The 23078-nt window shown below is 41.1% G+C and overlaps 2 protein-coding genes across 2 annotated transcripts; one reads left to right on the top strand and one right to left on the bottom strand.

The window, feature by feature from the left end:
• Window positions 1-1767: 1767 nt before the first annotated feature.
• LOC120569388 (trace amine-associated receptor 13c-like) lies at window positions 1768-3180 on the top strand. Its single transcript, XM_039817262.1, has 3 exons — window positions 1768-1838; window positions 1958-2011; window positions 2364-3180. Exons 1-3 carry the CDS (start codon window positions 1768-1770, stop codon window positions 3178-3180), a joined length of 942 nt encoding a protein of 313 aa, XP_039673196.1.
• Window positions 3181-20936: 17756 nt separating this feature from the next.
• On the bottom strand, window positions 20937-21891 carry LOC120569386 (trace amine-associated receptor 1-like; the record flags this gene model as incomplete). Its single annotated transcript, XM_039817261.1, has 3 exons — window positions 21821-21891; window positions 21437-21711; window positions 20937-21280 (listed from the first exon to the last, which is right to left on the bottom strand). Coding segments are annotated over exons 1-3 (690 nt in total), but the record flags the coding sequence as incomplete, so codon positions are not given.
• Between the last annotated feature and the right edge of the window lie 1187 nt (window positions 21892-23078).

Raw genomic sequence — 23078 nt, 5'->3', positions numbered from 1 at the left:
AAAAATGCCAAAACACATGTTGTATATGTATACATACCCAAACAAAGCTATATACATCTTACTCTGTGAACAAAAACCTCTGTAACAATCTGCTTATCCTTTTAATTTCCTGAAAATGCTTCCTAAAACTAGTCCCTTCTTAATTTTGAAAAGGTAGTCTCAGTAAAGGCTACAAAGGTTAGGATGGCTACAAGCTGTAACCACGGTGATTGATTTGAGGATCATCTTTTGAATATAATAATTAATATGTTAGGTCTAAAATAAATTGATATTTCAAAAAAGTAATTTATTTAAAACAACTAATAATGCAGTGTGATTTTAAATCAAACTAAGTCCCACACATAAATATACTCATGTTTTTCCCGTTTAGTCTTTGCTATTAATATTAATCAACTGCAAAATTAGAAAATTGCGTTTTTAAATAACTATGCATGGAAAATAAAATAAAAATGCTTCTCTTTGTATATAGTTTATTGTTTTTCACAACAGTACAATTCAAAACAAATGCCAATTAGTCAAACAAGCCATTAGGCTGTAGTTCTGAACACTCAACTGTAGGTTGAGGCAAATCAAAGTGCTAAATATAAAACACAATGTTTTCATTATTAGTATTTTATTGTGTAAATTCTCACGTACAACGTGGAACATTCTTTCACAGACGAGATGTGGAATTTCCACGTCACTTCCGCGGATTCGTTTAAACCTAGACAAATACATGAAACTGTATTTTATTATTATAACTATCTTTATTGTTTAACTCCTCAAATACAACGTTAGAAAAAAACATCAATATTACGAATATTATATATTTGTATCTTCGTATCCGCTGAGCCGGACGTACTACGTCACTTCCGGACTTTTCCGCGGATTCGTTTAAACGTTATTATGGTTCATAACTTACTGGAACAAAACTGAGCAACGTGTTGTTGCTTGTGACACAACCACTGACTGTATATATGTATACTGAAGCGATCCTGGCGTTAAAGGCCCGCTGATCGCTGCCCGATTCTTTGAAATGAATGGCCGCATTGCATTGGGGGATAGGCCTATCGGCTTTGAATGCGTCCTGCTAGGATCATATCGTAATCTTCTGTATTACAGCATATACTGTAATATTTCACCGGTAATAAGACCGAAATAATATTATTAAAGTAAAGAAATGAATACCACGATAACATCTCAATAAATGTTGATAGATTTGGCGTTATAGTTTAAAAAATATAAATCAACAAAAAAGCAACCCAGCTTCCCTGGCCGAAATAGACCAAAATAATAACATTAAAAGAAATACATATAAACCATGATAATATCTCGTGAATAATGTTGATTAAAACAGCGGTTATTGGGCTAAAAATACCAATAATAACTGTCCCAGATTTCGAGTTAAGGGGCGGGGGGCGTGTTTTTTTCTTTCGTCGATATCCGACGGTGAGGGAATAACATGAATGTCTATCTGACGGAGCCCCTCGTCGAAAAATAACGTCAAGGGTACCCCTATTTCGTTGAAACTTGACGCCAGGGTCCTTGACCATGCGTCATACATTTGACGAGTAGGGAGTGAGACTGTGTTGAGCCAGACTGGTCTCCAAAGGGCTGCGTAGACACAGGTGGCAAAGCAAGACTACTGTTTTAGAAACTTGAAAAGTAATCCGTAGGACAATAATAGGACAAAGGAAAGGAAACAAGTGTAGAAAATGATAAAAGAGAGATTGGATAGAGAGACAGTGAGAAAGGCAGGGTTACAGAGAGAGCAATGATGATGGTGGGATGTGCAGAGTGAGGGAGGAGGGACATCAGAGTCCAACAGGGACTGAGAGAGAGGAGGGGATGAAGAGAATGTGAGAGAGATAATTCAGTTACATGACTCAGGTTTGTTCAGAAAGCTGCCAGAGCTGCAGCTATCTACAGATATCTGCAGTTGGTGGTTGAGGACAGAGACGAGCTCTGCTTTCCACAGTCCGATCACTGTGGTTCTCAACCTGTTCATCATCATCTCTATCTCCCACTTCAGGCAGATATTAACTTCTCAGCTTCTCTTTACAGGATTTGTAACTTAAAAATGTGAACAGCTGCTGTATATTTAGAAGAATTGTCTTTGAGCTAGTACTGATTAATGTTGCTCCAAATGTCTGACTTTGATGCCAGAGACTGTTGTTCATGTCCACTCTCTTACCAATATTAAGCATTGTTTCTGTCCACCGTGACCTCAACCAAGTCATTTTAACTGTCTACACTTAAACATATGGTTACTACTGATGTGGTGGAATCGAAAATGTTCAAACTCATGTAGATTTGTATTTTCATTTTGAATACTTGTTTTATCACTCCTGTTGGTTAAATGGTGCTTTTCTCTTTCCCTCCAGGCAGCTCCAGACACCCACCAACATCCTCCTCCTCTCTCTGGCTGTCTCAGACCTTCTAGTGGGCCTCGTGGTGATGCCGGTACAAATTTTCAACAGATCATCCTGCTGGTTTTTTGGTGACTTTGTGTGTGCTACATATATTCTTATTTCCATCATCATTCCCTTAGCCACAATAAGTGACATAGTTCTCATATCAGCTGACCGTTATGTGGCTATTTGTGACCCTCTGCATTACACCACTAAAGTCACTACAAGAAGAGTTAAATTCTGTGTTTGTCTGTGTTGGCTCTGTTCTTTTACCTACAGCCTTTTCTATGTAAAGGATCTTCCGACTCAACCAGGGAGTTATAAACCCTGCTACGGAGCATGTTTTATAAACCCTGATGAGATCTCACTGCTTTTTGATCTTTTCATTAACTTTATTGTTCCAGTTACTGTCATCGTAGCTCTGTATCTGAGAGTATTTGCCGCGGCTGTGTCTCAGGCTCGTGCCATGCGCTCTCACATTACAGCTGTCACACTCCAGCATTCAGTGACTCCAAAGGCAAAGAAATCAGAGCTGAAAGCAGCCAGGAAGCTTGGTGTTCTTGTAGTTGTGTTTTTAATATGTGTATGCCCGTTATGCATCTTAACATGGGTAGATTACAACTGGATTGTAGGTTTAATTCATCCCTTTTCAGCCATTCTGTTTTTGTCTAACTCTTGTCTAAACCCTGTGATCTATGCCTTCTTGTACCCCTGGTTTAGAAAAGCAGTTAAACTCATTGTAACTCTTCAGATACTGCAGCCTGGCTCCTCTGAGACCAACATGCTGTAGAGAGGCGGTGGAGGGACTGAGATCAGACTCGGTCTAAGGAGAAATTAATGAATATGTTCCTGTACAGGCCTGCTGGGCTCCTGTTTCACAGAGAAAGAAGATGCCCCTGAACAGCCACACTTTCCCCTCAAGTAGAGAAAACCATCAGCTGTTGTTTATCAGATACAACTGTCAGCACAAAAGATCATGTTCTCTTTCAGCTCAGGGAGAAAAGTTGTTTTTCACTTTAGTGTCATTCATGTTTGATCCCTGTATCACATTTGTTGTCTCTATGACACAAATATTTAAAGCACTATAAAGTTCTTTTGGCAACAAGTTAAACAACAGGTACTTTTAAAAGACTGGATTATTTACAGTTCATCAGATAATATCAGTTACTTTTAACTTATGTTAGACATAATATACGATGGGTTGCCATTTAAAATCTTTTTTATTAGAAAAATGATCACATTTAATGGCATTCATTCAACTGGACATAGCATTGTGATTTTTTTGTCAAGTTGCATGAAATATAATAAACAAGACATATTCATAATGTAACTCCATGTCCTGGACTGGTCAAGAAAAACCACAAGAGAATATAATGATGTGGTGAAACAGAACAAAAAAAATAAAACTACAGTAACAGTAAAAGCTACAGTGGGTGGGGGTTGAGAGAATGTGTTTACCGTGTCTCTAAGAACACGGGTCACCAGGGGGTTACAAGCCTGCAGGGCATTAATCATTTAAACAGACAGAACCAGATACTCTTACTGGCCGTTTTCCAATCATCCCTAATTCTCACTAAGTGATAGGCATTTCAGAGCTATGAAGCTGCATTTAGACAACATTGTGTGAAAAAACACAGCCCTTTCATTCATTTAAATATAATAGGGCCACTCTGTTGAGGCAGTAGGGCTTTGGGGAAACCAACCCTAGTGTTATTCAACCAAACTAAATGAGACAGGTGTTAAAGCCTGAGCCATGCAACAATTATTGTTCAGTGTAGAGCTACATTATCTGCACAATTAAACTGTCACAGTTATTCATGAAATGCTCTGCTGACTTGCCAGAACATGGAGCTGTTGACTTGTATTTTGAAGGATAGTAATGGAGTACAGCAGTTGAGATGACAAGGTGAATAGTGGTGTAGTCAAGTCAACCTTTGTCAAGTCCAAGACCAGGACTAGTCAAGACCGAGTCCAAATGAGAGAGAGAAAAAGAGAATCCTCTTCAAGACCACTTAGTTATGTGTTCATAATGTATGTGATGCAAGAGACACTATATCTTTTATTTTAAGATAATCATATTGCATTATTTTTTTGTCATGATCCAAAAGCAAGGACAGTGTAACAACACTGTAGGATCAAATGAGGCTATAGACAGGTGTCTCTAAAAAATAATGTTCCCATTCTTGAAACTTATATATATATATTATATCACTATATTCTTGACCAAATACCTCGATATCGATATTAATGCGATATTCTAGTGTTGATAATTGGTGCTTCAACAAAATATCTTCACACTTAGGTTTTAGATAAATAATCATCAGTAATGTGGACATAATGACTTGTTAACATGCTACTAGCTTATGTAATAAGTTAGCTAAGGTTTAGCTGAGGCATCGTGGCCCTACTGGCTAATTTACTGTACTTAATGGAGACAGATACATTTAATTAACTAGTTAATTCATTAAGTAATGAAAATGCGCTAATTTGCATACATTTAACAAGGCTCTGCAGGTGAACAGGATAAACAAAATAACTAAAACATATCAGCACAGAACTTCCCCAGTTAATAAGTTAAGAGTCTTTCCTCCTTAAATTTTAGGTTTAAATATGTAGATTAATTTAGAAGAAATCTGAAGATGCAGCCTAAACCAAATACCATCTCAGTGTTTATTTTGGAAGTGTATTTCAATAAGACTAAAAGAAGACATGGAAGCAAAATAGACCAAAATCTCTAAATTGACCAAAACATGAAAAGAGTGCTCTGCATTAAACAGTAACGTCATTATTATTATTGTTGTGTATTTTGTCTCTCTGATGCTGCTGCATTTAAAGAGTCATAAGCACCATATACTGTTTCTAGTTATCACCCAGTTTAATGCAAGCTTTAAATTCACACATGTATTGATCAGTGTCAGAGACAGAACCAGATACTCTTAATGGCCACTGGGGGTGTTAAGGGCTATTTTCCATTTGTCCCAAAATCTCACTAAGTGATATTTGTTCCTGAGGTGTGAAGCTGCATTTAGTCTGTGAAAAAACACAATCCTCTCATTCATTTAAATGGGCCACTCTGTTAAAGCAGCAGGGCTTCTTTAAAAAAAATCAACAACATGAAAACAACAGTGGTACAAGCTTTGCTGGCACGTAATGTGACGTCATCCAGAAAGGTTGTGTCTGGGGTTAAGGTCAGGAATGGAGGGATTGAGTAGGGTCAGAGGGAGAAACTAGGGTTAGGATTGGCTTAAAACGCAACGCCCGGGATGGGCACTGTGAGGGGCACAAGGGGACCACTGGTGTGAATAAAACAATTAAAAACCTCCTTGAAAAAAACAAGTTTGGTTATATAAAAGCTGTTTAAAAGAAAGCCAGATATTAAAAGCAGGACAGCACAGACAGCAGGAGAATAAAACTTTAACCTTTAAAAGGTCATCTCCACACCTGCCCTGGCCTCTCTCCTGGAGACATTACAAAATAAATAATTAAAATCAATTAAAATATATATATAGATTTATGAAAATAAATTCCCCGGCGTTGCAATATAAAAAAATCTATCCCAATATGAAGGAATATTATTTAACATTAAAAAGGACTAAAAACATTTAAATAGTCTAAAATACTATCTGAATTACTTGCACTTGAGGTTAAAAAGTACACATATCAAAATTATGCTCCCGCAGATGTATCTCTTGGAGATGTATCTCTTACAGCCGCCGCGCAGGGTGTGCGTCTTGCTTTGGACAGAGCTGACACCTCTCTCGCTGGCTAGGCACTCTCTGCGCATCGTCGTTCTCGTCGTTGTCGTTCTCCTCGTCGCAGTCGCCAGCACCCAACGTGAAGAACCTCGGCGCCACTGCTTTGACGAGCGGGGCGTCAAAGCCGCAGGCGTGTGAGGCAGGCGCTGCCGTCTCGCGATGAGCGGAGTCACGAGCGCCCTGCCCAGCTGCTCGAGGAACGCGTGCCTCTTTTGAGCTTGCCGCGCATCCACTCGGGTCTGAGCTCTCGCCAGAAAACAAAGGCGTTGTAGGCGGACACGTTGAGGATGTTGTGGAAGACGGCGAGGGGTCAGCGAGCCGTCTTCCTGGGAAGCTGTATGTGCCGACGAGCTTGTCCAGGTTGTCCACGCCGCCCTTGGTGCTGTTGTAGTGTAGGATGATGTCGAGTTTGGCGTGCCTGGCGTCGCTGACTCGCGCGTGCCCCTGTGCAGCATGCTCAGCAGCAACACGTTCCTGTTCCTCTTGGCCACGTAGGACACCAGAGTGACGGTGGGCGTGAAGGCGAACTTGGACGAGAGGGCCGCGCGGCCCTTGGTGTTGAGCAAGGCGCGCAGCAGCTCGGGCTTGTTTTTGCACATCGGTGAGGTCCCTCTCGTGGAGGAGCCACCGGGCCAGCACGTAGGAGGTGAAAAAGTTGTCGCACGTCAAGTTGCGTGTGTCCCGCAGCCCCTCGGTCAGGTCCATCACCACCCGGGCGCCCTGATTCCACTCGGGCTCGCCGCTCACGGACTTGCCCGTATAGACCTGCTTGTTCCGCGCGTAGCTGGACACGGCGTCGCAGGCCGCCCACACCTTGAATCCATACCTGCCGGGCTTGATGGGTATGTACTGGCGGAAGGAGCATCGACCTTGTTGTTGTTGTTGGACGTGTCGTCAAAGAAGGAGAATGACAAGGACACAGGGAAGGGACTCGGAGGGAGCCGAATAAGAGTGAAGAGACGAAATGAGAACAAGAAGAAGATAAAAATAAGGATAACAAAAAGAAAGACAAAAACCTTTAGAAAACATCCGTGTGCTCGTACACACACACACACACACACACACACACACAAAAGCATTCTAAACCATGAGGATGAAAGCAAAGGAAACGGCGCAAAACAAAGCAAAAACCCACACAAGACAATGGTGCCACGGTGAAAAGAACAGACAACAATTAGCCTACACGACACAATATACACAAGCGCTCCACAGGCAGCAAACTACACGCGCGCCCCAGAGGGTCAGTCTGGCAGCTCTCTCTTTATTTATTGCGTGCAGAGGCAACTTGAAGGTTTATCCTGCACTCCCACCTTGAAAGGGCTGCTGAAACCTGAAACGGCTGAAACCAGCCCGGGTTGTAGAGGCGAGGCAGCCGTCGCGCCCACTCGTCCCACATGTCTCGTATGGGCGCCAGTTTGTCCGAGGCTCGTCTGGCGGCTCTCGTCTCGCGGTCGTCGAATCGCAGCAGTCTCGAGAATGCGTGGAACCGTTTGAGTGGCATCGTGGTGCGGAACATAGCCCTGCCGCTCTCCTCGTGCCACAGGATCTCCAAGGCCTCGTTTCGGGACCTGTACACGCCAGCGAGGATCAGCAGCCCCATGTAGCCGCACAGGTCCATGGCGTACATCATTTTCCAGTCGTTGACGAATTTCCTTAGGCCCTCGAGGTTCGTGGCGGCCAGCACAATCTAGTCTACTATTTGCGGTGTGACAAACAGGTCAAACAGCAAGAGTATGTCGTGGATGCACGTGGCAGCGTACTCTGTGGCTCTGAGGAGGAGTAGCGTGTGTGTTGTCTTCTCGGTCTTCTTCTTCTTCGGTGCCGCGGCAATATGTTTGACGGCCACGGGGATGATACGTTACTGAGGACCATCCGATTTCGCCGCTTCTCGACACAAACGTTTCCCTCTCCTCGTCCTCCTCTTCAACTTCTTCTCCCATTTCTTGTCCACCCATTTGTTCTGCGTTTAGTCCTTGTTCTTCTCGGTCGTCGGCGTCTCGGTCATCATCGTTCTTCTCCTTTGTCGTTGTCGCTGCAGTTGTCTTCGGATTTGCATTCGTCGCCCTCGTCAGAGTCGCTGTGGTGGGCATCTTCTTCTTCTTCTCCTTGGTCTTCTTCTCCGTCTTCTTCTTCTTGTTCTTCTCCTTCCTCTTCGGGGACATTGCATCTTGTGATGGAGACACCCTGATGCAGGTTGAAATCTAGAGTCATAGGACGGGCCATGCTGAACCAAGTAAAAAACGTACAAAAAAGCAGAAGCAAAGCTGACACAAAAACACAAGACAAGTGTGTACAGAGAATATGTGCGTGTGTGTGTATAATAAAAGTGTCTTAATAGGACAAGGTCAAGCCTTGGCTGTTGAATACAGGATAGGTCCCAGAGACCCCAAGGCCAGGGTGACAGTAGTCGAGAAATACCATCGAATAACGTATTATTTATGGTTATTTATTTATGTGTTATCTACTTTACTTTTTAAGCACTTTTAAACCTCAGCACTTCTTACTAATTTTGAATGGTATGTTTACTTTTAACCTCAAGGGCAAGTAATTCAGATAGTATTTTTGACTATTTAAATGTTTTTAGTAGTTTTTAATGTTAAATAATATTCCTTCAAATTGGGATAGATTTTTTTATATTGCGACGCCACAGCATTTATTTTCATAACTCTATTTTCTTTTTTTTTTTGGATTATAATTATTTATTTTGTAATGTCTCCCAGAGAGAGGCCAGGGCAGGTGTGGAGGTGTTTAAACTTTTATTCTCCCGCTGTCCTTCCTGTCCAGTGGTTCTTTTAGCCTGCTTTTAATATTCTTTGCTTTTTTTATGTATTCTTTTATTACTGCACTTGGTTTTTAAGGAGGTTTTTAAGTTTTTTTTTTACCCCCCGTGGTCCCCTTGTGTCATTGCAGTGCCCATCCCAGATGAACTTGGGTTTTAAGCCAATCCTAACCCTAGTTTCTCCCTCTGACCCCCCCTCCATTCCTGACTTATAACACTTAAAAGTTCTTCTTGATGATTTTTTATAGCCCTCTTTTGCTGCTTTTGTTGATTTTTAAAAAACCCATTTAAATTAATTGAGAGGGCTGTGTTTTGCTATATGCAGCTTCACACCTCAGATAATATACTTCACTTAGTGAGATTTTGGGACAAAAATTGCTGATAGTGTTTTGTTGTTTTTTGGTGGGATAGCCTTTCCAACCAGTGGCCATTAAGAGTATCTGGTTCTGTTCTCACACTATCAATACATGTGTGAATTTAAAGCTTGCATTAAACTGGGTGATGACCTAGAAACAGTATATGGTGCTTATGACTCCATCAGCATCGGACAAAATACAAACAACAAAATCGGAAGCACAGGCCTTTCAATTGTTCATCATACACAATTTAGACTTAAAGATGGGAAAGCATGTCTTCACTTTCTGTATTTGATAACTCACTCACTGAACAGCAGGAATATATTCATTCATTTATCTTTTTTCTCGACGAGTGGTGGTGGAAGAATAAATCAGGAAATGAGCTACCTAGACCCTGTCTATGCCTAGACCGCGCACCAGGCTACTGAACGAGACCGAATGTAACCGTGGAACCGGCCGGCCTGCTCGAGTAATGTAATCAAGCGGTGTCTTGGTTCTCGGCAAGTTTGAGTTATTAACCAAGGCTTGTTTCTGGTGCATATTAGATGATTGTGTTCGTGGCAATTCACACATTATCGATGGGAAAGTACATCACATACAAATAAACTAAACTATTTTTTAAACTATTTTATTGTGCTTTTTCACAGACTCCTCTCAAGGGGCCTATGGCGGCCTTTTTATTGAAAAGTAGGGACAATCCAATGAAAGCTCTAGGGTTGGTCACTGTTATCATTAGCTTATTGGTAGGGGTGACTGTCTTGATCTCTACGGCTATGTACATGCGTAACTCAAAGTCAAACAGGATCATGCCGACACGTCGCATCATTAAGAGGCGACCAAGGGACCAGCAGCCCAAGATGCCTGTTGTCAGATTCATCAACCCTGCAGATAAGTTCCGTGTTCTCAACCAAGAGGGCAGCCACCAGCGGGGCACCAGCAGCCCCCGGACGAAGCCTCCTCTCCCCAGCGCTCCTCCGCCCCCATCTAACACAAGGTCTAATGAGAGGCCCCGGGCAGTCCCAACAATATCTGGTGTGCTGGCCTCCAAAGGATTATGTTTATTCATTCATTCATTCATAACATGCATGAATGAAAAAAAAGGAACAGGAAGAAGAAAAAATCTTATGGTACCTGTCACTTATTTGTGAACATCAAAAAAAAAAAAAAAAAAAAATACAGCTTCAAGAGTGGATCAACCCCAATCCTCACCCCAAACACCAAAAATTATCAATACTACCTATCTTTAAATTTAAGCATATTAGTCATCTTTTTTCTTATAACAGTCCTGTATTTTTTTCTTATACAAATTTTTAAATTTACAAACACTATCGCAGCACTTCAGTTCATAGTCCAATGTGTTCCACAGTTTAACTGCATATATGGACAAACACCTCTGTTTTTGTGTAGTACGTGCGAAAAGAGTTTTAAAATGATATTGCCTTCTATGGCCATCTTCCTCTGATACAGGAGTAAATAAATTTTGTAAAACCATAGGCAAAACTCCTTGCTTAGCTTTCCACAGAAAAATCAAAATCTTCAAATCAACCAAGTCTTTGAATTTTAGAAGTCCAGATTTTATAAATAAACTATTAGTGTGTTCTCTGTAGCCTGTCTTATTAATAATCCTTAATGTTTTTTTCTGTAACAAAAACAGAGGTTTTGTGTTAGTAGGGTATGTATTACCCCAAACTTCTATGCAGTATCCAAAATATGGGAGTATTAGGGAATTGTACAACATAAGCAACGTTGAATAATCTAAAACATCTTTAACTTTATACAAGACCCCAATGCTTTTACAAACTTTACTCTTAATATAAACTATGTGTTCTTTCCAATTCAATTTATCGTCCAAAATAACACCTACAAATTTTATCTCATTAACTCTTTCAATATCAATTTCCTTCAATTGCTATTCTTACATTTTCATTCTTTTTACAATTACCAAAAATCATGTATTTTGTTTTTTCCCAATTTAAACAAAATTTATTTTTATCAAACCATTTCTTAATTTTTCCCATTTCTGAATTTATCTTTTCTATAATTTCTGACAGATTATTTCCAGAATAAAAAATGTTGGTATCATCGGCAAACATCAAAAACTGTACTACCTTAGACACTTCGCAGAGGTCATTAATGAACAAAATAAAAAGTAATGGGCCTAAAACGGACCCTTGTGGTACTCCACATATTATATCTTTTAACTCAGATTTTGACCATTAATTTGAACAAACTGTTGTCGATTGCTGAGATAACTTTTGAGCCATTTATAAGATAGAGCCCTGATGCCATAATTGTATGATTTTGACAATAGCAGACTATGATTTATGGTGTTGAATTTTTTCGACACCATTAAGCCTTTGCTTAAAGGAACACGCCGACTTATTGGGAATTTAGCTTATTCACCGTAACCCCCAGAGTTAGACAAGTCGATACATACCCTTCTCATCTCTGTGCGTGCTGTAACGCTGTCTGACGGCTCCAGCGGCATCAGGCCAGCCAGAACATGCAGGTGAATGGTTCCAGTAATCCTACTGCTCCCAATAAGTGACAAAATAACGCCAACATGTTCCTATTTACATGTTGTGATTTATAGAGTCACAGCGTGTACAAAAAACAACGTAACATGAGACACAGCCCTCTTCTAACTGTAAACAAACCAGGAACTATATTCTCAGTCGGAAGAATATAGTACTTGAGGTGAGTGATATGCTCACAGCAAGCCTGTCTGAGAATATAGTTCCGGTTTGTTTACTGTAAGAAGAGCTGCTGTCTCATTACGATGTTTTGCGTACACTGTGACTCTAAATCACAACATGTAAAGTTTTTTTTTTTTTTTTTTTTTTTTTAATTTTTTTTTTTTTTTTTTTTTTTGTTGGAGCAGTAGGCTAGTTGGAACCAGTTACCTCCAGGATCTGAACTAGGCTAAGCTAATGCTGGAACCGTCAGACAGCGTTGATTACAAGGTATACTGAAATCTCTGAGGTTATAATGTCATCGGCGTGTTAGAAATCATTGAAGACCCCCACTGTGTGTTGCTTATTCTCAGGTGCAGATGTAATTTTTTCTATGAGTTCAATTAATGCCAAAGCTGTTGATCTTTTTGGTCTAAAGCCATATTGTTTTTCAGTAATTAATTTATGTTTTTCTAAAAAAATATTTAGTTTTTGAGAAAACCACTTTTCGAGGATTTTAGAAAAATGAGAGAGCAATGACACTGGTCTATAATTATTAAAGTGATGTACATCTCCCTTTTTGAAAAGTGGAACGACTTTGGCGACCTTCATTTTCTCAGGAAAAACACCCGAATGTATAGACAAATTAAAAATAAAAGTCAGAGGATTAATAATGCAGTCAATGGTCCTTTTTACGTATACACGTCATGTTATCTTGGAAGTTATGTAAAGTTTAATGTTAGAGAAGTGAATGTTGCTAAATGGTAGGCAGACTGTCACGAGTAGAACAGCGCACCAGGCTACTGAACGAGACCGTAAGGACCGTAACCGAGGGTACTGCATGAGTCTATATTCAAACAGGTGTCTGGGTTCTCGGCAAGTTTGAGTTATCAACCGATCCCAGAAGCCTTTATATCTTGTGCAACTCAGATGATTGTGTACATACAAATTCATAGGCTACATTACCAAGGGGAAAGTATTATACCACATACAAATACATGTAATGTTATCTTGGTAGTTAAGTTAAATGTTAGAAATGAATGTTGCTACATGGTAGTTAGACTGTCACGAGGAGACCGCGCACAAGGCTGCCGAATGTAACCGTGGCCAGTGTATGAGTCTAGTGTCGGTCAGTATGAGTGTGTAAATAATGTCGAGACCGAATGTAACCGCAACCGCTCCAGTCTTCCGCGGTGTCTTGGTTCCTGGCGGGGGAAGTTAATGCGTGGCCACCTTGAAAAAAAAAAAAACGAGATAAACGTGTTCTTGTACACAAATCAATAGTTTAAAAATAACGTGAGAATTTCACGAACTGCCGTGAGACAGTGTTGCTACACTGCAGATGCATTCTGGGATAGGAAAAAAAAAAACAGTCATTTGCATTTCTGTAACCCAATCACAATTAACTCAGGAGTCGCTAAGCTCTGGAAGCAGAGACGATGGCTCTGCAAAATAGTTTTGGGAAAGAAATTGTATCGATAAAACGTTTGCACCTGGCAAATGAAAACGCCACACATGATATTAAATGAAGTTAACTCACACTATAAAGTAACGTGAGCTACTTACATTAGCTGGATGCATGGTTAAACATCAGTTGCTCTTACCAGACTATTGACTTTTTCCATTGCAATCCCACCGGTAGGCCCAGAAAACTCTACTGGATGTCTCGCCTCAGCCAATTGAAGAACAGCAATGTTTCCTCTTGACCAGTTCATTCATGGAGTTGGTTTGTGCAAATATCTGTTCTTGTCATACACACATACATAGAAACACCATACACACATTAAGTTGTAATGTGCCAGCAAAAGCTGTATCAGGTTAAATTAAGTTACTGCATGACCCTGACCTTTTATTTTAACAAAGCCCTGCTGCATCAACAGAGAGGTCTCTCATATAAATGAATAGGAGTGCTGTTTATTTTATTTTTTTTTACACATTGTTGTTGTCCATCTAAATTCAGCTTCAGGCCTCAGAAACGGTGGGACAGACTCCAGGCAACCCGTAACTTGCGTTTTCACAACCTTCTACCCGTGAAACAACGGTGCGATAGATGGAATGTAATACCGCACCCGCTGCGCCGATTCTCCGACCAATCTCCCGCTCCATTGTCCCCTCACTCGCGAACAAAACCCCAAGGTACTTGAACTCCTTCACTTGGGGTAAGGACTCATTCCCTACCTGGAGAAGGCATTCCATCGGTTTCCTGCTGAGAACCATGGCCTCCGATTTAGAGGTGCTGATCCTCATCCCAACCGCTTCACACTCGGCTGCGAACAGATCCAGTGAGTGCTGAAGGTCGCAGGCTGATGATGCCATCAGGACCACATCATCTGCAAAAAGCAGCGATGAGATCCCCAGCCCACCGAACTGCAACCCCTCCCCACCCCGACTATGCCTCGATATCCTGTCCATAAATATTACAAACAGGATTGGTGACAAAGCGCAGCCCTGGCGGAGGCCAACCCTCACCTGAAAAGAGTCCGACTTACTGCCGAGAACCTGGACACAGCTCTCTTTGGTTGTACAGAGATTGGATGGCCCTGAGTAGAGACCCCCTCACCCCATACTCCCGCAGCACCTCCCACAGTATCTCCCGGGGGACCCGGTCGTACGCCTTCTCCAAATCCACAAAACACATGTAGACCGGTTGGGCATACTACCAGGCTCCCTCCAGGATCCTTGCGAGAGTGAAGAGCTGGTTCGTTGTTCCACGACCAGGACGGAATCCGCATTGTTCCTCCTCAACCTGAAGTTCGACTATCGGCCGAACCCTCCTTTCCAGCACCTTGGAGTAGACTTTACCAGGGAGAATGAGAATTATGATACCCCTGTAATTGGCACACACCCTCTGGTCCCCTTTTTAAAAAGGGGAGCCACCACCCCAGTCTGCCACTCCTTTGGCACTGTTCCAGACTTCCGCAATGTTGAAGAGACGTGTCAACCAGGACAGCCCCTCCACACCCAGAGCCTTGAGCATTTCTGGGCGGATCTCATCAATCCCCGGGGCTTTGCCACTGTGGATTTGTTTGACTACATCAGTAACTTCCGCCCGGGAAATGGACGACAATCCCCCGTCATCCTCCAGCTCTGCCTCTAACATGGAGGGCGTATTAGTCGGATTCAGGAGTTCCTCAAAATGCTCCTTCCACCGCCCTATTACCTCCTCAGTTGAGGTCAACAGTGTCCCATCCTTACTGTACACAGCTTGGATGGTTCCCCACTTTCCCCTCTTGAGGTGGCGAACAGTTTTCCAGAAGCACTTTGGTGCCGACCGAAAGTCCTTCTCCATGTCTTCTCCAAACTTCTCCCACACCCGCTGCTTTGCCTCTTTCACGGCAGAGGCTGCAGCCCTTCGGTACCCTTCAACTGCCTCTGGAGTCCTCTGGGATAACATATCCCGGAAAGACTCCTTCTTCAGTCGGACGGCTTCCCTGACCACCGGTGTCCACCACGGTATTCGTGGGTTACCGCCGATTGAGGCACCTAAGACCCTAAGACCACAGCTCCTCGCCGCAGCTTCAGCAATGGAAACTTTGAACATTGTCCACTAGGGTTCAATGCCCCCAGCCTCCACAGGGATGCACGAAAAGCTCCGCCGGAGGTGCGAGTTGAAAGTCTGTTGGACAGGGGCCTCATTTATATGAAATATGATGAAAACTCTTAATCTATTAACACAACTCTGACTACCTTACCAATTTATCTTATTTCCCTTATGCAATTGTTTAATAGTTTTTAATAAACACAAAATTATATAAAATTCACACATAACCTTTTTAGTATTCACCAGGTTAATCACTAACACCAAAGGAAACTCTGTCACAATGTGCATGTTTTCTATGCTACTAGTTTCAAGTATATATTTAGAACAAGTGACTGTACTAAGGAGAGCGACATTGTTTAACTAAGAATTTGTTTATTTTGCTAAAAGTCTTTTTTACAAAAACATTTTAACAAAAATCTACACACTAAACTGAAAAAGGCTGTTGCTGTTATTAGAGGAGGATCCTACGATCAAAATAATGAAGTTACTGTTTAATGCAGGACACTCTTTTCATGTTTTGGTCAATTTAGAGATTTTGGTCAATTTTGCTTCCATGTCTTCTTTTACTCTTATTGAAATAAACTTCCAAAATAAACACTGAGATGGTATTTGGTTTAGGCTGCATCTTCAGATTTCTTCTAAATTAATCTACATATTTTAACCTAACATTAAAGGAGGAAAGACTCTTAACTTATTAACTGGGGAAGTCTCTCTGGTGATACGTTTTAGTTATTTTGTTTATCCTGTTCACCTGCAGAGCCTTGTCAAATGTATGCAAATTATCACATTTTAATTACTTAATTAATTAACTAATGAATTAGTTAGTTAAGTGGTGACGTTATCTGTCTCCATTAAGTACAGTAAATAAGCCAGTAGGGCCACAATGCCTCAGCTAAACCTTAGCTAACTTATTACATGAGCTATTAGCATGTTAGCAAGTCATTATGTCCATATTACTGATGATTATTTATCTAAAATCTAAGTGTGAAGAGATATTTTGTTAAAGCACCAATTATCAACCTTAGAATACCGCAATATCGATATTGAGGTATTTGGTCAAGAATATAGTAATATAATATATATAAGTTTCAAGAATGGGAACATTAGTATTTTTAGTGACACTTGTAACACCTGTCTATAGCCTCATTTAATCCTACAGTGTTGTTACAATGTACTTGCTTTTGGATCATGACAAAAAAATTATGCAAAATGATTATCTTAAAATAAAAGTTATAGTGTCTCTTGCATCACATACATTTTGAACAAGTATCTAAGTGGTCTTGAAGGGGATCCTATTTTTCATTTGGACTCGGTCTTGACTAGTTCTGGTTTTGGACTTGACAAAGGTGGACTTGACTACACCACTATTCACCTTGTCATCTCAACTGCTGTACTTCATTACTATCCTGCAAAATACAAGTCAACAGCTCCATCTTCTGGCAAGTCAGCAGATGATTTCATGAATAACTGGCAGTTTAAGTTTGCAGATGATGTAGCTCTACACTGAAAAATAATTGTTGCATGGCACAGGTTGCTATACTAAGGGTGTTTTTGCAGGCATCTGTCATCTAAGTGGACCAAAAAGTGGAACACAAAAAAAGGACTCAGGCTTTAACACCTGTCTCATTTAGTTTGGTTGAATCACACTAGGGTTGGTTTTCCCCCTTGGTGCGGTTCGTTTGGGCAGGTTTGAATGCAACAATCACACTCAGATACCCAGGAGTATGAAGGCTAATAAGACACCTAAACAATCAAATACTTTTTCATCCTAGCCCTAGTTTCTCTCTGACTTTACTGACTTTTACTATATCTTACCGAAACCTAAAGTCCTCTGTCTCACTTCACTTTCCTCCCATATCGCAAATACAATTTCCATACCCAGCATCCCTGAAAACTCAACTACTGACGATCTAGTAGTTCACTACAATCGCTCACTCACATCCAGCCTCAATACTCTCGCACCAGTGAAAACTGCAACAGTTACATTCTCCCGTTCTGCTCCCTGGTTCAACCCAAAACTGCACAAACTCAAAAAGAACGCAGACAACTAGAACGCTTACATAAGAAAACTGGACTAACTGTACACCTACAAGCATACAAGGATCACAGCCAACACTATAGATCAGCGCTCACTTCAGCCCGCACAGCTTATTACTCTGGTATAATTCACTCTGGATCCTCCAACCCCCGGACACTGTTTGCCACAGTCAATAAACTACTGAAACCCATTGACAATATCACCAGCTTATTCACCATGGACAAATGCAATAATTTCATTGATTTCTTTAAATACAAAATTGACTGCATTCACAAAGAACTCTCTGCGAATATCGCTCCTAGTACAGACCCTCAACCGGACTTATCCCTTCCATTTCACATCACCCTCCCCTCCCTATCAGGCATCACAGAAACTGATCTCATAGATCATCTAAACAAAATCCACCTCACAACCTGCCCACTGGACCCCATTCCATCTGCATTGGTCAAGCACTGCCTCCCCTGCCTCAGCCCAGTTATTATGGTTATCATAAACTCCTCTCTCACATCTGGAACAGTTCCCTCCTCCTTCAAAGTCGCCGCCATTACACCTATACTCAAAAAACCTGGCTTGGATCCTGACAACCCCAACAATTTCCGGCCCATCTCTAACCTACCTTTCCTATCAAAAATCCTGGAACGCTCTGTTGCCTCTCAACTAAAACATCACCTTCTTTCCAATCAGCTCTACGAAACCTTTCAGTCTGGATTCCGCTCTCATCACTCTACTAAAACTGCACTACTCAAAGTAACAAATGACCTCTTGCTTGCTTCTGACTCTGCTTCCCTCTCTATTCTCATCCTACTTGACCTCTCTGCCGCTTTTGACACCATTGACCACTCCATCCTTCTACAACGTCTAAAAAATCTGGGCATCTCTGGTACAGCGCTCTCCTGGTTCACCTCCTACCTCACCAACAGATCTCAATTCATATCCATCAACAACTGTACGTCCCATACCATACCGGTCAATCACGGAGTCCCTCAAGGTTCAGTGCTAGGTCCTCTTCTGTTTATCCTGTACATGCTTCCCCTTGGACTTATCATTCAAAATCACGGACTCAAATTCCACAGTTACGCAGACGACACACAACTATACCTCAGCACTAGATCCATCACTCCTGCCACAGTATCAACAATCACAAAATGCCTCTCTGCAATAAAAACCTGGATGTCTGCCAATTTCCTTAAACTCAACTACAACAAATCTGAAATCATCATCATTGGTCCAAAATCACTACTCGCCTCCTCCCAAGACTTCGCTCTCTCCATCGCTGGACATACAGTCAACACCTCACTCCAGATCCGAAATCTTGGTATCATTTTTGACCCCACACTCACTTTCAAGCCCCATATTCGTCATTCGTCCATCAACAAAACTGCCATTTTCCACCGACGAAATATTGCTCGTCTTCGCCCCACCCTCTTGACATCTGCTGCTGAAACTCTCATCCATGCATTCATTACATCAAGACTTGACTACTGCAACAGCCTCCTATATGGTCTCCCTTCATTTGTCTTACAAAAATTGCAATACGTTCAAAACTCTGCTGCTCGCCTCCTCACCCACACCGGTTCAAGACAACACATCACCCCTGTCCTTCAACAGCTTCACTGGCTTCCTGTACAACAGCGCATCCATTACAAAGTTCTACTCACCACCTACAAAGCTCTCAATAATCTGGCCCCTCCATACCTCACAGACCTCTTACAGCACCATCGCCCCTCCAGACGCCTTCGCTCAGCTGACTAAAACCTCCTCAAACCCATCACCAAATCAACCCACCGAACTTTGGGGGACCGAGCCTTTGCAATAGCTGCCCCTACCCTCTGGAACTCACTCCCCATCCACATCAGAAACTCGGACTCACTGAACACCTATAAAAAACTGCTCAAAACTCACTTGTTTCAATTGGCCTATCCATAATTTACTTATCTTGTTTGTTTGTTTGTTTCTTTCTTTCTTTCTTTTGTTTGTAAAGCGTCTTTGAGTTCCATGTAAAGCGCTATATAAAACTTATGTATTATTATTATTATTATTATTTAATTAATCCCTCCATTTCTGACCCTGTTTACAGACGCGAATGGATGACATCACATTACCTGCCAGCAAAAGTTGTACCACTGCTTTTTTTAATTCAACAAAGCCCTACTGCCTCAACAGAGTGTATATTATATATATATATATATATATATATATATATATATATATATATATATATATATATATATATATATATTATATGTACTATTTAAATGAATGAAAGGGCTGCGTTTTTCCACACTATGTTGTCTAAATGCAGCTTCATAGCTCTGAAATGCCTATCACTTAGTGAGAATTAGGGATGATTGGAAAACAGCCAGTAAGAGTATCTGGTTCTGTCTGTTTAACTGATTAATGCCCTGCAGGCTTGTAACCCCTGGTGACCCGTGTTCTTAGAGACACGGTAAACACATTCTCTCAACCCCCTTCCTCTGTAGCTTTTACTGTTACTGTAGTTTTATTTATTTTTTATCATTATTGTCTCTTGTGGTTGTTCTTGACCAGTCCAGGACATGGAGTAACAATATGAATATGTCTTGTCCATTTTATTTCATGCAACTTCACAAAAAAAACACAATTCTATGTACAATTGAATGCATGACATTAAATGTAATAATTTTTCTAATAAAAATTATTTTAAATGGCAACCCATCGCATTCACATAATTTGTCGAAAATAAGTTGAATGTACCTGACATTTAAATTAATAGTGCTTTAAATATTTGTGTCATAGAGACAACAAATGTGATACAGGGATCAAACATGAATGGCACTAAAGTGAACAAACAACTTTTCTCCCTGAGCTGAAAGAGAACATGATCTTTTGTGCTGACAGTTGTATCTGATAAACAACAGCTGATGGTTTTCTCTACTTGAAGGGAAAGTGTGGCTGTTCAGGGGCATCTTTTTTCTCTGTGAAACAGGAGCCCAGCAGGCCTGTACTTTCTGTTAGCAACAACATGGACACAAATCACAGAGATGATGCTTTGACCAAACATAGAGACATAAGTTCAAAGCTGTAGTTGTGAATGTTTCCATCAAAAGGAGAAAAGGTTCCCTGGGAAGAAAACACCCTTCATAAGTGTCAGTGAATTTAAAACTTGCATTAAACCGGTGATTACCTAGAGACAGTATATGGTGCTTAGGACTCTTTGCAGAGAGGAAAAGTGTACAACAAACAATAGCTGAAACACAGGTCTTTTAATTGATGGGTAATCATATCTTCACTTTCTGTATTTGATAATTCACTCAGTGAACAGCAGGAACATATTCATTAATTTCTCCTTAGACCGAGTCTGATCTCAGTCCCTCCACCGCCTCTCTACAGCATGTTGGTCTCAGAGGAGCCAGGCTGCAGTATCTGAAGAGTTACAATGAGTTTAACTGCTTTTCTAAACCAGGGGTACAAGAAGGCATAGATCACAGGGTTTAGACAAGAGTTAAAATAGACCAGAATGAGTAAAGAGGTTGAAATTGAAGGTACAACCACTCTGTAATCTACCCATGATACGAAGTAAAACGGGCATAAACACATTAGAAAAACAACTACAAGAACACCAAGATTCCTGGCTGCTTTCAGCTCTGATTTCTTTGCCTTTGGAGTCACTGAATGCTGGAGTGTGACAGCTGTAATGTGAGAGCGCATGGCACGAGCCTGAGACACAGCCGCAGCAAATACTCTCAGATACAGAGCAACGATGACAGTAACTGGAACAATAAAGTTAACTAAAAGATCAATAAACAGTGAGATGTTATCACTGAACAAAACACATGCTCCGTAGCAGGATTTATTCCTCTTTGTTTGAGTCGGAAGATCCTTTACGAAGAGAAGGCTGTAGGTAACAGAACAGAGCCAACACAGACAAACACAGAATTTAACTCTTCTCGCAGTGATTTTAGTGGTGTAGTGCAGAGGGTCACAAATAGCCACATAACGGTCAACTGATATGAGAACTATGTCACCTATTGAGCATACGGTAATGATGCTTGAAAGAAGAAAATAGGTAGCGCACACAAGGTCACCAAGAAACCAGCAGGATGTTTCTCTGAAGATTTCTCCAGGCATCACCACAAGGCCCACTAGAAGGTCTGAGACAGCCAGAGAGAGGAGGAGGAAGTTGGTGGGTGTGTGGAGCTGCCTGGAGGAAAAGAGAAAAGAACCATTTAACCAACAAGAGTGACTAAAGCAGCTGTTCACATTTTTAAGTTACAAATACTGTAGAGAGAAGCTGAGAAGTTAATATCTGCCTGAAGTGGGAGATAGAGATGATGATTAGCAGGTTGAGAACCACAGTGATCGGAGAGATGGAGTACAGCATAATGGTAACTGTTTGGGGCCAAAGAGGCGAGGGCTTTATACAGGAGGTGTTTGGGAACTATGGAAAGCAGAGCTCGGCTCTGTCCTCAACCTCCATCTGCAGAGATCTGCAGATAGCTGCAGCTCTGGCAGCTTTCTGAACAAACCTGAGTCATGCAACTGAATTATCTCTCTCACATTCTCTTCATCCCCTCCTCTCTCTCAGTCCCTGTTGGACTCTGATGCCCCTCCTCCCTCGCTCTGCACATCCCACCATCATCATCGCTGTTGAAGGTAGATGTGTTGAGTAGTCTTGAGCAGGTATTAACACTCGGGGTGAGTCAAAGGTGATGTGAAAATGATGGGCATTTATTATAGTTAACCCAATTAAGGCCCACAGGCAAAAATGATAATAAAAAGACTAACAAAATTAAGGAAAGTAACTAAAAATACTTTAAAAAAAAACAAAATAAAATTGACTTGAGAGTCAAACAATCAGGAATATAAATACACAACTATTCATTAGTAGACCTTAAATCAGGTGTAACGTGGCGATCATCCAGCAGACTTACGTCCTACTACCTTCACGTATACTCCAGCTCTGTTCCCTTGAGCGAACACATGGCCACCCTATATCGCCACTCAAATTGGAACATAACAACATGTAAAACTCAGGGGTGGCTCAGGTGAGTAGGCCGTAATGGCTTCATACAGCAAACATAAATATACAACAATCTAAATAGATACAACACAATTTATACAATTGGTATTATCATGTATGTAAAATATAATACACCACAAGTCATGTTTGTGTCAATCTATAGGTTTTAAACAATAAACAATGATAGATGCATTCAGCTAGGCCTATCAAATGGTAAATCACCGCAGCAATAGATGTTAAATATTTGTGCACAAAACTACGGGATTAATATAGGGAATTCGATAAATAACAGACAATATAAAACCAGTATAAATAACCAGACATATACAGTCAAACAAACATGTACAAGCAACATTCTTCACTCAGTCTTTGAGATTAAAACAGGTAGCGCATTGCTACCGTGACGGCAGCCATGCGCCCCGTCACAATCGCTCTCTCTGTAACCCTGTCTTTCTCACTGTCTCTCTATCCAATCTCTCTTTTGTCATTTTCTACACTTGTTTCCTTTCCTTTGTCCTATTATTGTCCTACGGATTACTTTTCAAGTT

The sequence above is a fragment of the Perca fluviatilis genome, chromosome 12 (assembly GCF_010015445.1).
Source record: "Perca fluviatilis chromosome 12, GENO_Pfluv_1.0, whole genome shotgun sequence".
NCBI classification, from domain to species: Eukaryota; Metazoa; Chordata; class Actinopteri; order Perciformes; family Percidae; genus Perca; species Perca fluviatilis.
This window is presented reverse-complemented; position numbering and strand designations above follow the sequence as displayed.

What these genes read in the sequence shown, in the direction of transcription:
- LOC120569388 (XM_039817262.1), top strand. Translation starts at nt 1,768, where the DNA reads ATGTGCAGAGTGAGGGAGGAGGGACATCAGAGTCCAACAGGGACTGAG. An exon ending in GAGGAGGGGATGAAGAGAAT is followed by an intron (nt 1,839 to 1,957) that starts GTGAGAGAGATA and finishes TGCTTTCCACAG; the next exon opens with TCCGATCACTGTGGTTCTCA. An exon ending in ATCTCTATCTCCCACTTCAG is followed by an intron (nt 2,012 to 2,363) that starts GCAGATATTAAC and finishes CTTTCCCTCCAG; the next exon opens with GCAGCTCCAGACACCCACCA.